The 15,830-nt window shown below is 36.8% G+C and overlaps 2 protein-coding genes across 2 annotated transcripts; one reads left to right on the top strand and one right to left on the bottom strand.

Moving 5' to 3' along the window:
• Positions 1-275: 275 nt before the first annotated feature.
• On the top strand, positions 276-12,034 carry LOC104898607 (uncharacterized). Its single transcript, XM_010685704.4, has 7 exons — positions 276-450; positions 3,026-3,095; positions 3,186-3,245; positions 6,693-6,807; positions 9,769-9,884; positions 10,729-10,853; positions 11,599-12,034. The coding sequence occupies exons 1-7, from the start codon at positions 374-376 to the stop codon at positions 11,720-11,722; spliced, it is 687 nt and encodes a 228-aa protein (XP_010684006.1). The 5' UTR covers positions 276-373; the 3' UTR covers positions 11,723-12,034.
• A 1,394-nt stretch (positions 12,035-13,428) lies between these two features.
• Positions 13,429-14,320, bottom strand: LOC104898612 (hypothetical protein). The gene is made up of 2 exons (XM_010685709.4): positions 14,161-14,320; positions 13,429-13,959 (listed from the first exon to the last, which is right to left on the bottom strand). The coding sequence occupies exon 2, from the start codon at positions 13,938-13,940 to the stop codon at positions 13,551-13,553; it is 390 nt and encodes a 129-aa protein (XP_010684011.1). The 5' UTR covers positions 13,941-13,959; positions 14,161-14,320; the 3' UTR covers positions 13,429-13,550.
• Between the last annotated feature and the right edge of the window lie 1,510 nt (positions 14,321-15,830).

The raw sequence follows: 15,830 nt of genomic DNA, 5'->3' as shown, positions 1-15,830 counted from the left end.
TGGGGAGCATCCCAATACCTAGGAAAGCTGTCATCTTTTTATGGTAAAACTACCGTACTTTCGAAAAACTGATTGACCCTTTTAGTGCCTAGGGCCTATGCTTTGAGGAAAACGTCTTCTGATATTTATTGGGCCCAGCCATGGGTCCAAACATGAGCCAACTTAACAACCTTGTTTTTTCCCCATTTGGTAATGCTGTGGGCTTGGGTTACGCTATACTATCAGGTGATCTCCTAAGACAACATACCAACTTTACACTTATTCACCACATTGCCACATGTAACTTCATCCCCATTGCCCTCTTTAAGTCCAATATTAGGAGCACACGAGACTACGAGAGAGAGGGGGGAGTGTTTGTGTGAGTGAGAAAAATATGACGATGTTTCACTTCTTCAATTGTGCAATTTTGACCTTTGGTCCTCATTTCGTCTACTACTCCGCCACTCCTTTGTGAGTCGATTCTTTCCTATTCTTTTACCATCTCAATTACTTGATTCATATCTGCTTAGCAATCATAGATCTTAGACGAATTTGTTGACTTGTTTGTGTCAAAATTCAGGGTTCCGCATATGTTTTGTCTTAATTTTTATGGAAATTGCAGTTAATGGTGGATGATTTGCAATTTTGCATCTTCAAAATTTATTCTTTTTCCTTCTTTTTTGCACATAATTTTGCATCAGCTTAGTTGTAAGTGGAGTTATGGATCTGCTGATTTTTTTTATATCACTTTAATTTTTTTTTCCAGCGTTCAGTAAGAGTTAAAAATCTCGCTTTTAATTCAATTTTGGTCAACGTATCCTTCACTTTGTTTGATGCTCCGTTAACGTTGTTTCTCATCTGATTTATGTTGTTTTTCACTTGTTCTATTATCTGTCGTTAAAGCTTACATACGCATAACTGATATGGGGTCGTATGCGCGATTTTGGATTGATTACTCTTGGTCTCTCATTGCTCTTAATGAGATGTTTTTCTATTGAACAATGACTGAATGCTGAAACATACTGCATTTCACAGCTTGTCGTCTGTAAGTCTTTGAGCAAAGAAATATGTTGGGTTATGGCTCCAGAAATCACCTACATAGTGTGTTGTTGTGATATGTGACTCTGTATAGAAAGTTTATTTGGGGGAGGGGTCTCAATGCACATTTATAGATGTGTATGTTTTACCAATTGGGGTTGGCGTGAGTGGTTAAGGACCTCTCGCTCCTTAACTAAGGTCTCGGGTTCGAGCCTTGGGTATGGAAAAAATCCCAGCCGGAGGGATGCTACCCTTTGAGGTACCCATGCAAACTCCTGCAGAAGATTAGTCCACTTGCCGAAGGCGATGGGAAGCTCCTCGTAGTAGGACCAAAAAAATAGATGAGTATGTTTGACGCCGCTGGAGGCACAGTGTCTATTATCACTGCGTAAGGGTATTAGGATTTAGAAATTCAAGGATGCTTAGAGACTATATATAAGTTTTCAAACCTGTAACCATAGAATTGCAATACACTTCCATACTGCCACTCAGCAAAGAAAGGGACTTTGAGCCGTTGGCTGATTCTGCCTATGAAAATGGAGACTTGAGAGGACTTGAGAGGTGCAGAGATGGAATCCTCAATTAGATAGTAGTGGAATAAATTTGTCATAAGATTGCAAATGTGTTGCAAGTGTTGGTTATAATGGTTATTTGGACTCTTATAATAGCCAGGTTGCTTGTGTGGTTAAATTAAAAGTCTAGCAAAGGTAAAGTTCTCTTTGGTGCCAAGAAGTCTCTATATGTGCTACTCATTGGATAATCCTAATCTTTAAGGTTATAAGAACCAGGCTGAAGTGACACCCTTACTTACTTCAGTTATGCTTAAAGTTGGTCATACAAGATAATGCTATGTGATTTGTCTCCATTGACCATACAAAAGTGTCTTTGCAACTTCAAGTGCTATGGTTGAATTTTGTTTCTTTTGTTAGAAGATGGATTGCATTTGTTTCTTGTTACTCACTTTTTCGATATTTGGATTTATGTTATGAGTATGTCCTTTTGGTTCTAATGAGGGACTTTCTTAAGCGTGATGAGCTTTATCATGCATAATGGCATATTATGTAGTTTGTAGAAAATGTGTCATATCATACATCTTTGTCTATACCTATAATCATATTGTTGACAAACACTTGTTCTCTTTTACCTTCATATTTCCTTTATTCTTAGCTGGAATAAAAACTGTATAGGTTGAATAAGATTTTGTATATCTGTGAATAAATATTTGTTTTCGCTCGCTACATCCAGTGTTTGTACCCTTTGAGTGATGCTCCCTCTATTTGTTTCTTTTAATTTGTTTATTTTCTTGTTTTAGATGATCCTTTATGAACCTAGCTTTACGTTTTCCATTTAAAGATGTGAGGCCCACAAGCTCTTTTACAACTTTTTTCTTTTAAAAACATAAGGCACATGCGTCCATCCTCCCTCTCTTTTTCTTAATCACTGTCATCCTGTCACGCATTAGTACAGCTACAAAAACAATTGAGTAATTTAAAAGAAATTAGAGGGAGTGCAAATATATGTTTGATGTATGAGGTCTTTAATGGGCAGTTTAATTGTTAGGTTTTGTATTAAGGTTATGTTTGTTTTAACTTTGACAAACATATTTTAGCAAATATAAGTAGGGGTATGGAAAAATCAATTTCCATTGTACCAAAATTTAATTTTCCTTAGATAAGTAAGTGCCTAATTGGTATAACAACATGTTTCCGGTTTTTGGTTATAAGATCTAGGAAGTCATATGATGTAGCTTGAATAAATATAAGTATAATTAGTAGCAGCTATACTGATTATGTTAATTTTGAGAAACGGAAATTGAAAACTTTTTTTTTTTTTTTTAATTCGAGTCATGCAAAAAGAAAAGCTTATCAAATATATATTGAACAAGAATAAGGTGAAAAGAACATAAGTGAGGTGATTAGGAGATGCAGTAGCTAAAATATGCTTGTCGCTGCTATTTTAAGAGGTTAAAGTGTTCTGTACTAATTTTTAGCGTTACTGTTCTGAGCAGATCTGAGTATGACACGATTGGGACATCCATCAAGGCTGCTATTGTTTATCTTGTTACAGCTTTGGTGAAGGTTTGTAAATATAGCAGAAAGAAGTATCTTTACTAAATTACCATTGTTTTTACCTTGTTGTTGTTTATTAATTATTTCTATGATCTGCAGCTTGTTTGTTTGGCAACTTTTCTAAAGATATCAGATAGTGAGAACTTTGATCCATATCAGGTATGCTCTACTATCTTCTCCCATGAGGCTAGACATTTTATGATGTTACATGACTACTTGTGCCCTCTCTTTACTGTGTACCTAATATGAAGCACACAAATTAATACAATGGAAATGAAGTCTGATAAAAGAAAGTACGGACTAATGAGGCTGGTAGTTTCGCTCATTACAAGAGTTTTACTTGGATGCATACAAGCTTCGTAAAATTCTCAGTTTTCCTAACATATATGTGAATGGTGATATTCGCATATCCATCCCCTTTTTGATTGCAAGTTAATCATTAGATATGGGTCTTGTATGAAAGATCAAATGAGTTAAGAGTATGTAGTGATAGGAGGTTTATACATCTATAAAGAAATGCAGATATACACTTACTATTACCTTTATAGGATACTTAGATCTGACGAACATGATATAGGCTCGATCTCTCACAATCTTGACTCAATTAAAAGAAAAGTAAGGGTGTTTATTTGATTGTAAGGTTTCACTTGCCGAACTTTTATATTAGCTAGGTAGCACCGATACGGATAAGGGTACGGGGACGAAAAACGGCAAAATCAAAATTTTCGAAAAAACGGGTACGACTTGGCTTCGGCAAAAAAAAAAAAAAAGTAAACAAAAAAAAGCGTTTAATAAATAATAATGCCTTAAAATTTTCATACATATAATCTCCATATAGTTTTTGTTGAAAAAAGATTCAAAATAAGGTAATAAGTTTTGCACTTCTAAAAAATATTAAAATATATAGGGGTTCAAAAAGTGAGAAGTTATTCACCATATAAAATTAGCTACATAACCTTCATTAAAAAAAGAAAAAGTTGGACAAGTCAATCAACCATGAGAGAGAATAGAAGGTTGCACTATAGTCAACAAGCTACAACTTTATTAGAAAAATAAATAAATATGCTATACACCTATACTGTCATGCTCTACAACTCCCTCAGATTTACGTGCATGTTCTACTTTTCACCCTTCAACTAAAAAAGAGATAATTTTAATTTTTTTTTATCAAAATAAAGTGTCAGGAAATTATTTCCGACACTTTCAATGATAGACGTGTCTAGAATATTGGTCAAGACACTTTTTTTACCATGTCGCCGTATCTGCCAAATTTTTGGAGTAGGGTGTTGGATCCTCCGATCCCTACTTGGATATGACACCCGTATCCGTGACGGAGTTTCATTGGTCTCAAATCCATTTAGGAGAAAGAGCTTATGGTGATTGTGTTGGCCATTATTAGGTGGTGCCCTTACTTTTTCGGGCAGTTTGTGGTGAGAACCGACCAACAAGCCTTAAACATCTGCTAGAGCAATGAGAAGTCCAAGCAGAGTATCGATGATGGTTATCCAAACTGATGGTCTTTGTGATACAATACAAACCCCGGGAATTTAATCTGGTTGCCGATGCTCTCTCCAGGAGGGACCCGCCGCCTACTATGGAGCTACAAGAGTTGGTTTCACACGGGGGGTGGATTGGGCTCGCATTCAAGTTAAATTATAAGGACCCTTTCATTAAAGGCTCGGTCTGAGAGTGCCTAGAGGGGTAAAAACCGAATGTTGGCTTCACTGCTCACACTTTGTTGTACAATGGTCGGTTAGTACTCCCACCCTCACGTTCATTGATGTAGGAGATACTAAGGGCCTATCATGATTGGGCGTTGGGGGCCATTCATAGGAATTGAAGACTTACCTATGGGTAGCCCAAGAGTATTACTGTATGGGTATTTCCATTACTTACAATGTTCAAGCATGTGCCGTCCCCACAAAGCAAAGCATCCTCCCAAAGTTGCCAAACTTTTGCAACCCCTCCCCATACCAACTTAGGTGTGGGAGAACATCAAGATGGATTTCATCGAAGGGTTGCTGAAATCCGGTGGTTGGGACACCATCCTAGTAGAGGTGGATCGCTTCACCAAGTATGGGCATTTTGTGGGATTAGAGCACCCTTTCACGGCCGTGTTGGTGGCAACCGCCTTTGTCAAGGAATTTGTGAAGCTACGTGGGTTACCGATCTCCATTGTCTCGGATCGGGACAAGGTTTTCATGAGTTACTTTTGGAGAGAGCCTTCCGGATTCCATGGCACTTTTCTCAAATGGAGCACGGCTTACCATCCACAAAGAAATGGGTATACTGAAATTGTGAAAAGGCCCTTGAGACCTGAGTGGACAACCGAAATAGTGGGCCAAGTGGCTGCCACGTGCCGAGTTTTGGTATAAAACCTCGACCCACACCTCAACTCTCCTAACCTTGTTCAAGGCCCTGCATGGCCGAGTCTCACCCCCACTGATCCGGGTGAATCAAGTTGAAATCAATGTAGGCCCATCTCAAGGAACGTGATGCAATCCTAGATGATTTAAGGGTGCAACTCTCTCGTACCCAACGGCGTATGAAGCACTATGTCGACTCCAAGAGGCGTGATCTGCAACTCTAAAAGGGGTCTTTGGTTTACCTCAAACTTCAACCATATCGACAATTTTCTTGGCTAGGAGGTTGTTTGAAAAATCTGCTTCCCGTTTCTATGGTCCTTACAAAGTGGTGCAGCATATTGGCAGTGACCTACAAGCTTGGACTCCCACCCAAAAGTACACCCCGTCTTTCACGTATCTCAGCTTAAACCAGGAGTAGGGCCTGTCATGGTGTCGCAAGAAGTCCCTCCCCAACTCACGGCTGAACCTAGAGTTTGGTGGCTCCTCGAGAAAAGTTGCTCAACATCTGTGCCATCTGACATCCTCAGGGGGTAATGAGGAAGTGCTACTCAGTTGGAAGGATTCGTCAATGATCATAGCTCGCTTTCCAGGCTTCCATCTTGAGGACAGGATGGCTGTTTGGGGGGGGGGGGGGGAGGGGTATTGTTATGCACCCTGCCAAGCCAGTGCGCTTTACTTACTCAAGGCGTGGGAAGGGTAACTCGGTAAATGGGCAGGTTACTTAATAGGTGAGAAATGACATAAGACTGACCTAGGACTATAAATAGGACAAATGATTTGGTGATTGTCATTCAGAAAAAGTGAACAACAATATATTGTAATATTAGTCGCAGTCAGTTGTGTAATATTCCATCAATACAATCTCCAACCTTCCCTGCTTTCCTGTGTCTTCTTCTTTACTTGCTTACATCAAAGTTTGTGCCTTTATTATTATTCGTGTGCTTGCTCAGAATCCCAGGCTATGACAGTGTATTTTTGCTTGTTTCGCCCCCTGTGTTAATGTTTTTTCGTAATGTTTCGAAAACAGGGGACTGGTATTGATGTTTAAGTTGAACTCTTGATGACCTTTTCTTGTATTCTACACCCTTATCTTTCTGGATCTCTTTATTTTCTCTCAGATATCCATATTATCTTTTTTTGTTCTTTTGCTGTCTTTTGTTTCTGTCACTTTCTTGATCTGGGTTCTCTGAGGAAGATAAACCATATATGCTAACGTTACTTCAAATTGCATTCAATTCAGGAATTGTTAAAGGCTTCGATCGGTTTTATAGATGTTGCTGGTCTATACTTTGCATTGACTCAACTGACACACAGGAACATCTCCCAAAATCACAAATTTCAAGCTGTTGGTCTTGGTTAGTGATATTATACCTAAACCCATTGCGTGCTTTATTGATTTAAGTTAGGTTTGTGATTAATATGACCTTTGTATATCCTCTTAGCTTTCTGAAGATTGCCATGTTAGATGCTTCCTTCTGATAGTTGTTGGTAGATGAGGTTGTAGTTTACAAAGATTTTGCTCATGTTTATCAGAAGGTTCTATATATTATGTTTCGTAGAAGATATAGTCAAGCTGCACTTTGATTTGACAACTAATGACATCGGAGTTTACATTTAACTTTATGCATGATTTCTGCTCTCAGCCCAGTTGTTCGCCTCTTGTAGGTTTTTGATAAAGAGATAGAAATGAATTGCAGCACTAAAGAGCTTGTCTATTTTGTTCCATACATATGCTGTAATAATGTCCCCTGTTTTACATTGTCAAACCAAATCATGATATTATTTATTGCCTGCTAAATTGTCCAAATTAATTCCATGACATTGTTGAGCACTAGCATAACTTCCTTTTTATCTAACACCAAAGGATAGCTACGCTACTGATAGTTGGATATATGCGGACATGCTTCTGCATCTAAAGGGCATATATAAGCTTCCATTTGAGAATAATATGGTGCTCCGCGATTCAATTGTATTAATTATTGTTGTGTTCCTACTTTGTTGATGGAAAATACGAATCAGATATGAGCTCACCTACCTACATTATTTCTGTGCAATGAAAAGAAATAGTGTAGGCAGGTGAGCTCGTATATGATTTGTATTCGTGCCTGCAGTGATGATATCCTGGAATCCAATTGTTACTCTTTTTTGTAATTTATGTTTAGTTTAAACGTTTCTAAGAATTGTTTGACTTCTCTTTTTAATTTGAAGTGTTATTAAATACTTTATCTGTTCCAAAATAGTTGCACCATTTCCAAATGGCAGAATTATCAAAAAAGAGGAAAGAGAATGTTAAAAAGACAATTTGATTTTAGGATCTTTTGTTATGAGGTTGGAGAGAGAGGGTGAAGGGGGTTGCATACCTCAGAGCACTAAGTGGGATCTACCGAGAGGAGGAAGAAGAGAGAAAATTTGAAGCACGAAAAAGCAGGAAGAAGATTGCCGTCAAAGGGAGAGAAAGTGAGATTGTGATGATGGGGGTGAAGGGGGGGCTGGTGGTCGGATAATCGTTGGGTGGGCACTGGGAAGTGTGAGGAGAGAGAAATAGGGGGAGTAAAGATGGGAGAGGGTAGTGAAATGATATCAGGAGGGGCACTCTGGTCTTTTTGTGATATTAAACTTACCGAAAATGGATATAGTGCAAGTATCATGACATTACTGAAAAAGTAATTTGGTGCAACTATTTGAGAACAGAAGTATCTCATTTTTCTTTTGCTTTTGAATTGGCCCTTCTCTAACTTATTTTATATGACCTCTTCCCTTTACCATGTTTTTAGTTGACAGCTCCCGAACACCTTGCAGAACATTTGTTTATGATATCTTGATTATGTTTACAAATTTTCTTACTGCTTAAGTACATCAAGGAAACTCTTTCGAAAAAAAATACATCAAGGAAACTTCTTATAAAAGAAAAATGAACTACAAATATGCATTAAGGTGGAGAAAACTGGCTAATCAGTTTGCCTATTAAAATTAACTTGTCAGTGAAAACATGAACCGCCTGCAAACATCATTAGAGGGAAAGTCTGATAGAGAAGCCTCGAAACAGGAAGTTGAAGACTAGAAGTATAAGTGATGAGCATATCTTCAACTTAATCTGTTGAAAGTGATCTAAGACTGCATCGTGAAGAGAAGTTTCTTCAAATAAAATAACATACTTATTAGGAATTTAGGATTCACTTTCGTCCTTGGAAATTTCCCTCTTGACCTCGCAGCTAAGCATATCTGAACTGAAGTTATTGCAAGTAACACTTTGCACAGAACGCTTGTATGATAATACTGTTGGATATATACTATCTCCTAGTTGTGGTGCTGTTGATGGTAATAGTAGGCTCTTGAGGTTATATGAACCCTCAAATTATACATTTTAATTTGTGAAGAGCATTGCTACATAAGCCTACAGTAGATTATGAAGCAGAATATAAGATGAAAACCCTCCAAGCTAGTAAAACACATATAGCTGAACTATAAACCCTTTACCTTGAAAAGCAGTCTATTCCCGCTCAGCATATTGGACTATATTATCGAGTGCGAACATCTTAGAAGTTGGAATTTGTTGTCTTTTCCTCTTTGAGCTTGTATGCTAGTAGAATCCACATTTTGGGATCTTTCCCTGACTTACTTTCTCCTCTGGAGGCTACCACCAGTCCACCACAGACACCCTTATTTTGTCATTCCAATTATAGGATTTTAACATTTTCTTATAAGAAGTCTAGCTTATAAAACAAATTTTGTTATTTTTGGGAGAATATGAGTTGGGACCTTGAAATGTGGAGAGACAGTAGAGAGGTCTTTGAAGAAAGAGTTATATTGGGATAGAGTTCATCACTTCATCTCCAAAGTTTTTCCTGCAAGTTTCTAACTGGATGATATGTTGCTGTTTGTAGGATTAGTTGCCAATAATTAAGATAATAAGTTGGCTATAACCAGTTTAAGAGTTGGTTGTATCCGTTAAAATACGTTTAATATGTTATTGGTAAAAAATTGATCATCCTGCTAATTGAAATCTAAAAGTGGTTGCCATAGCCAGTTTAAAGAGGTAGCCATAATCTGGATGACAAATAGTTTTGAAACCTTTTGTGCTGAGACTTAAGACTTCATGACTAGTTGATGCTGTGAATACTCGTGGACTTAATAATGAGGTAGATCCTTAAAACGCTGTTCATTGTCTTGGTTGTGCAACTTTCCTTGCTCAGATGCAGCAGTGCACAACAGTGGTCTTTCTAACATGCTTTTGTGGCTGAGGATAGATTTGAAATACGCGCCTAAGCCTAATGTCTGCTTTTGGCTTGTAACCTGTTTGCTTCTTCCATCTGCAGGATGGGCTTTTGCAGATTCTGTTCTGCATAGGTTAGCGCCTCTCTGGGTAGGAGCCAGAGGATTAGAATTTACATGGGATTACATTCTGCAAGGTCTCGAAGCAAATGCAAATCTGGTATTATTTCTTTTTTCTTTAGATTCTAAACATATACATGCAACTCTCTAGGTTAATAACTAGCTTCTTGGTCTACTGAATGCTGAAATAGAAGTCATTCAATGAGTTTCAAGTGCCATGTCATGTAATGTAATGCACTGGATATTTGGACAGTAATATAAAAGTTACTTGCCCCCAACAGCCGTAGCTAAAGTCTTAACCCATTGCTGAGTACCCAGATTCTTCAACCCCTCCCTCCTTGAATCTGAACTACGATTCTGATCAAGTCTTACCGAAATCAAATATCCTTTTCGTGCCATATGATATGCTTGGTTAGACTTTTTACTTGTCCAAATCGTGCGGGCCTTGACCCGACGGGGAATTTTGTGGGAAAGGGAGCTCGAGCTTTCCATAATTCCCGTACCGCCACGGGGAAGATGAAGATGATTTTGATTGATAGAAACGGAATTTACATAAAAAATAGTAAAGATAGTTGTCAAGTTGTTGAGTGACTTGACACCCTCCCAGGCTAACCACTAAAATGAACTCTTAAATATATTCTTACCGCTTCCTATCACTGATCTTTTCTATTTATATAGCTAACTTACTAAATGAGAAATGTGTAACATGTTATTCATCTTGGAGAATCTACTTACTGGATAGTGGATCAGTTGAGATGGTTAAAAGGTAGAATTCTACGGTGTCAACATGACTACCCCTCCAATTGGCACATGGTTGTATTATCACCAACCCATAATGGCTCCATGGTTGAAGGCAAAAGATATAACCTTATGGCATCACTCATGCAATGAGCCTTCATCATGTATCTCGAATTCTTCACTGATCCATGATTCTTATATCACAGGTTCTATGTATATCTCTCGCTGCATTGGGGTCTTTGATGTGGCTCAGAAAAAACAAGCCGAAGACGTTGATTCCGATAATATACTTGTGTGCTGGGATAGTGGCCACCATGCCATCTATCACAAGGTTTGTTTGATACTATTTCTTGAAAGTGCCTTGTATGACATTGGTTCTGCTGCAGCACCTTCTACTATACCTATACAGAATTCCCTAGAATTATTGGACAAAGAATAATGCCACTAGTTATCGATTAATATGCCTCTCGAGATCCATTATCTCTTCTTATTTTTGAATAAGAACGCCATCAAATATCGTTGGAAATACTTGCATAAAATATTGGAGATTAATAGAAAAAACAATTGTACGTTCCAAATTTGCAACGTAAGATTTTTTATGGAAAAGATGTAGTGAAAAACAATTTATATTCGATAACCGTCAACCAACAGCAGCCAACTAAAACTTTTGATCCAAAAGTGCACATATGTGTAATTTACTATTACTGAAAGTCTGCAACACCATGAAAGTGCTATTGCTTACAATGATATCATATTCACGGCTTATAAATTTCCTAGAAGCACAAGGGACTTGAAAACTTCTGATACATGCAGATAGGAAGGAGGTCAAATTTTCTAACTGCCTATGTTGGGCTGTATCAACAAGCTTGCTCGCCTAGATGCAAACTCTTGTTAGATGATTTCTGGATAAAAAGTGAGAATATGGTTCTTTTTTTGTGTGTGTGTGGGGGGGGGGGAGAGTGTTATTACATTGAACCATATCCTTGAGATTGCTAATGCTTTGCTGATGTAGTGTCATCGACTTAACTTTCTTTCTCTAATTCTTCCTCTTGTTTCTGCTGCATTCTGAGTTTCAGCTACATGCGGCGAGGTATGGGATGGAAATTTCCAGAAGTTGTGGGCTTTCAGCTGTTCACTTCTCTGGTGATCGCTTTCATTAGCTGGCAACTCTTTGCAGCATGTCAAAGACCATCATTTTGAATCACGCGCGGATGGTACTTGTTCTACCCAGTTGGTGATACTAAGATTCAGCAACGGCACGGATTGTTTTTTTTTTTTGGAAAATATGCCATTTTGACATGTATTACATTTTGATATTTGTAGTTTCAGTGTCTGACCTTGAATTTTTGGTGGCATTTATTACTTCGTAGCAATTAGGTAGTTCTGGCTGCTTCATGCTAACATGAAGATCAATACGCATGCTATAAAAGCATTTGGTATATGAAAGATTTTGCAACTGAAGTATACTCGATGAGGCAATGTAGTTGGAAGTCCCCAATTGTGTGCTCTTAACTTATTGTTGTTGCACTTCAAAGATTTTGTTAATTAAATTTACGGTTTTTTCACCAAATACCCCAAAATTTTCACAATATTAACAGGGTATCCTTGAACTTTTGAGAATTGGGGAGTGGGGGGGGGGGGTTGCTGACTTGCTGGGGTTGGGGGCAGGGGTGGTGGGAGGGTTGAGGAGTGGGTGGTGGGAGGGTTGGGGAGTGGGTGGTGGGAGGATGGGTTAGGGTAGAGATGGCATTATCAAGTGGATATCTAGTAATCCGCTTCATCCTGTTTAAATAAAAGGGTAAAAAATCGTAATAAATGGATGAAGATTGGGTGACGGGTGAACTGGGTGACGGATCCGGGTGACCATTTCTCACCCATCCCCCGATCCACCACTCGGTTAAGCACCCAATCCATTATTCATCTGTTTAATTTTTTATAATAAATTTTAAATTAAAATACTAAATATAAAAACTAAAAACCTGAACCTAACCTTTGATTCTCTTTTTCATCTTATGAAGAATTAGCAGTATGCGGTTGATTTTCTATTAATGCCAATATTTTACTAATCATCTTTGTTGTTTATTTGCTTTAATACATATGCTAAAAACATCGTTCTATTTATTTATGATTTCAGAAAGTGTAGGTGGACATTGGGTACTTTATTTTTTTAATAGTTATAATCTAAATTTGATATTTAGATTTTTCACCCGTTAATCACCCGACCCATCCGAATCACCCCGTTGTGATGGATGGATGAATTTCGGGTGATGAGTAAAGCGTGTGATGGATGGATGGATGAAAGTCAATCTAACCGGGTGATGGATGCGGGTGATGGCTCACTCGACCCAAATCCTACCCGTTGCCATCCCTAGGTTAGGTTTTGGGGTAGGGGTTAGGATTAGGGTTTAATATAGAAAATTTGGGTGTAAGGTTGTGAAATTGAAGGGTACCTGTGTATTTTGAAAAGTGTGAGGGTATTTGGTGAATTTAGTAAAAACTTGAAGGTATTTGGTGAAAGAAACTATCAAATTTATGTATATCTTTTTCATGCACCTTTTCATGGAGGATGGATCATATTACTCGATCCTTTGCAAGATCTTTTGGGATCTAAGAATTTAATGGAAGTTTGGAACTAATATGAACTTATTCATATATAGCTAAGCTTATTGAAACTTATCAGACTTAATAAGAACTTGATTAAATTATTATGAGATGCTAGTTCTCAATAAAGGAGAGAGAGAAGGGCACACTTAAAAGTAAGGCAATGGAAGTCTTCAACATATTCATCAAATTAAGAGGCATCTGCAAAGATCTGGGAGGAGTTTTTGGAATATCTCCATCTAAACAATTAGCTCGAACTTATTAGCTGAAAGAATCAAATTTATAAAAGTACTTAAAACAGAAAATTAATGTGGGAGTTGAGGTTTATCATTGAACCTACAAATTGAACGCCAATATCCAATTCATGAAATAAGGAGACAAAAAGAAACTTATATAGTTACATTCGAAGTTCAAATTTGCATAGAAGTTACTCCGCTTCCTCTACAGCTGCCTCAATCCTTAGAAGCACAAATCCAACAGCAACACCAACGAGCACAAGTCCATTCATAACAGCAGCAATCCTGAATATCTCAGCAGCAGCATTGCAAGTAGAAGACAAAGCACCTCCACCACCTAATCTTCCTTTCTTGCTAGAAGTACTCCTCAATGAGCTCACGACGTTGGCGAAACACTGCTCGGTGCACACTGGATTACCAAGGCCGACCACGGTGTTGTTAGCCTTCAGACCTCCATAGGAGTTAAGGCCACTCATGTACACAACCTTGTTCATCTTTCTCTGTGCCTTGCTCCCTGAGATTGTAACAGCAGCAGGAACAGCTGCTGAGGACAAGGTTGTTGATGCTGCTGCTGTTGCCATTTTCAACTAGCCCCTTAAGCTGAAAACAAGAATAAAACTAATGTTTTAATTTACCTTTGCAAGAATTATAATCAAAAGAAGCGATACAATAATAATTCAGGCTGAAATGTGAAGTATTAATTGAATAAGATTTTGTTATTGGTTTAATCGTAGTAACAAAAACAAAAGGATATAATGTAGTAATAAAATATGAACTTAGTGAGGTTGGATATTATTGTACCTTTCTGGTTTTCAGATTAGGAGATGATGCAAAGGAAAAGGAATGAAGAAATGGTCTAAGTAGTGAAGTGTGGTGTAGGTGGATTTGGATAAGGTAAGATGAAATTTGGTTGGTTCGTAATCAGATGAGCTAAAGAGGTGGAGGGAGAGTTGATGCTGCCGTTTTTGTGCACCAAAGGTAAGTTGGTGGGGTACACACTTGAATGTTTGGTTCGTGGAATGCCATGGGATTTCAGAGCTCTAACTAGGAAAAGATACTGTCAACCAAAAAAAAAAGAACGAATTAATTATGCATATATAGTTCAAAAAAATATAAAAGATCCTTCTAATTTTAAAAGCATATTTATTTGATCATATATATAGGGTCACGATTCAGTGAGAATGAATTCTTATGTGAGAACATATATCATATGTGAGAACACATTTATGTTTAGAACATGCCAACACTTTTCAAAACATATGCAAAACTTTTTAGAATATACATAAATTTTTGTTTTTAGAATATATTCAACACTTTTTTAGAACATGTGCTATTATTTTTAGAACAATAACTTATATAACATATGCTATAATTTTTAGAACATGAACACATATTTTTACGTAAGAACCTAATCAACACATATACAAATATTGATATATACATGTTTTAAATTTTCAAGCTTATGTCCTAAATTACTTCAAGTATGTTCTAAAATATTTTAAAAGTGTCCCAAATTATTTGAAGTATGCTCTAAATTATTTTTAATATGTTCCAAAGAAGAAAGCAAGTAATTTCCAAATAATTCTGAGAAAATTTTGTGTGTTTTTGGATTTTTAGTTGATGTTTGTTTTTTTATTCCAAAACGCAGAAATAGAGGATATAATACTATTCATATTTAATTTTCTTTATCATAAATTTATAAATAGGAACTTCAAAACTCCAGTGCGACTATTTAGAAACATGATAAAAGTTATATAGAACACAACAAGACAATTTGGAACATAGTAAGAACTATTTGGAATATAATAAGAACTATTTGGAATATAATAAGAACTATTTAGAACAAAACAAGGATTATCTATAGCACTAGAACACTATTTAGAACGCTAGAACAACTATTTAGAACATATGTTTTTACTATATTTAGAGCATAAGAACAGCCATATAAAACATCCTTTTTTATTATCAACAAAATAATCACAAAATTAACATGGGAGAAAAACATGTTATGAAACATAGGCTCTAAAAATTGAAGTATATACTTCCTAAAAAAACTTAAGTATGTATCCTAAAAAAAAGTTTACTAAAACTTTTTTTCTAAAAAGTATTGCGTATGTTCTAAAAATTTAAGTTTGTTTCCTTAAAAAAATTTAAGTATGTTCCCTAAAAAATTTATGTTGTTATTAAAAAGTGTTGCATATGTTCTGAAAAGTTAAGTATATTTCCTAAAAAAAAGGGTTATAACTGTAATGAATAAGTGTTGTAACTCTAAACCAATCGCGTAGTTGAGATTCATTCTCATTTCTCATGTAAGAAGCATTCTCAGGTGATCTTCTCTCTCTCTCTCTCTCTCTCTCTCTCTCTCTCTCTCTCTCTCTCTCTCTCTCTCTCTCTCTCTCTATATATATTATATATATATATATATATAATATATATATATTATATATATATATATATATATAGATGGTGAT

Source organism: Beta vulgaris, chromosome 1 (assembly GCF_026745355.1).
Source record: "Beta vulgaris subsp. vulgaris cultivar EL10 chromosome 1, EL10.2, whole genome shotgun sequence".
Taxonomy (NCBI): Eukaryota; Viridiplantae; Streptophyta; class Magnoliopsida; order Caryophyllales; family Amaranthaceae; genus Beta; species Beta vulgaris.
Note: the sequence above shows the minus strand (reverse complement) of the source record. Positions and strands in the feature narration are given on the sequence as shown.

Excerpts from the sequence above, each read along its gene's own strand:
- LOC104898607 (XM_010685704.4), top strand. The coding sequence starts at position 374 with ATGACGATGTTTCACTTCTTCAATTGTGCAATTTTGACCTTTGGTCCT. Across the intron at positions 3,096-3,185 it reads TTGTTACAGCTTTGGTGAAG|CTTGTTTGTTTGGCAACTTT; the intron begins GTTTGTAAATAT and ends TATGATCTGCAG. Across the intron at positions 9,885-10,728 it reads TCGAAGCAAATGCAAATCTG|GTTCTATGTATATCTCTCGC; the intron begins GTATTATTTCTT and ends CTTATATCACAG.
- LOC104898612 (XM_010685709.4), bottom strand. The coding sequence starts at position 13,940 with ATGGCAACAGCAGCAGCATCAACAACCTTGTCCTCAGCAGCTGTTCCT.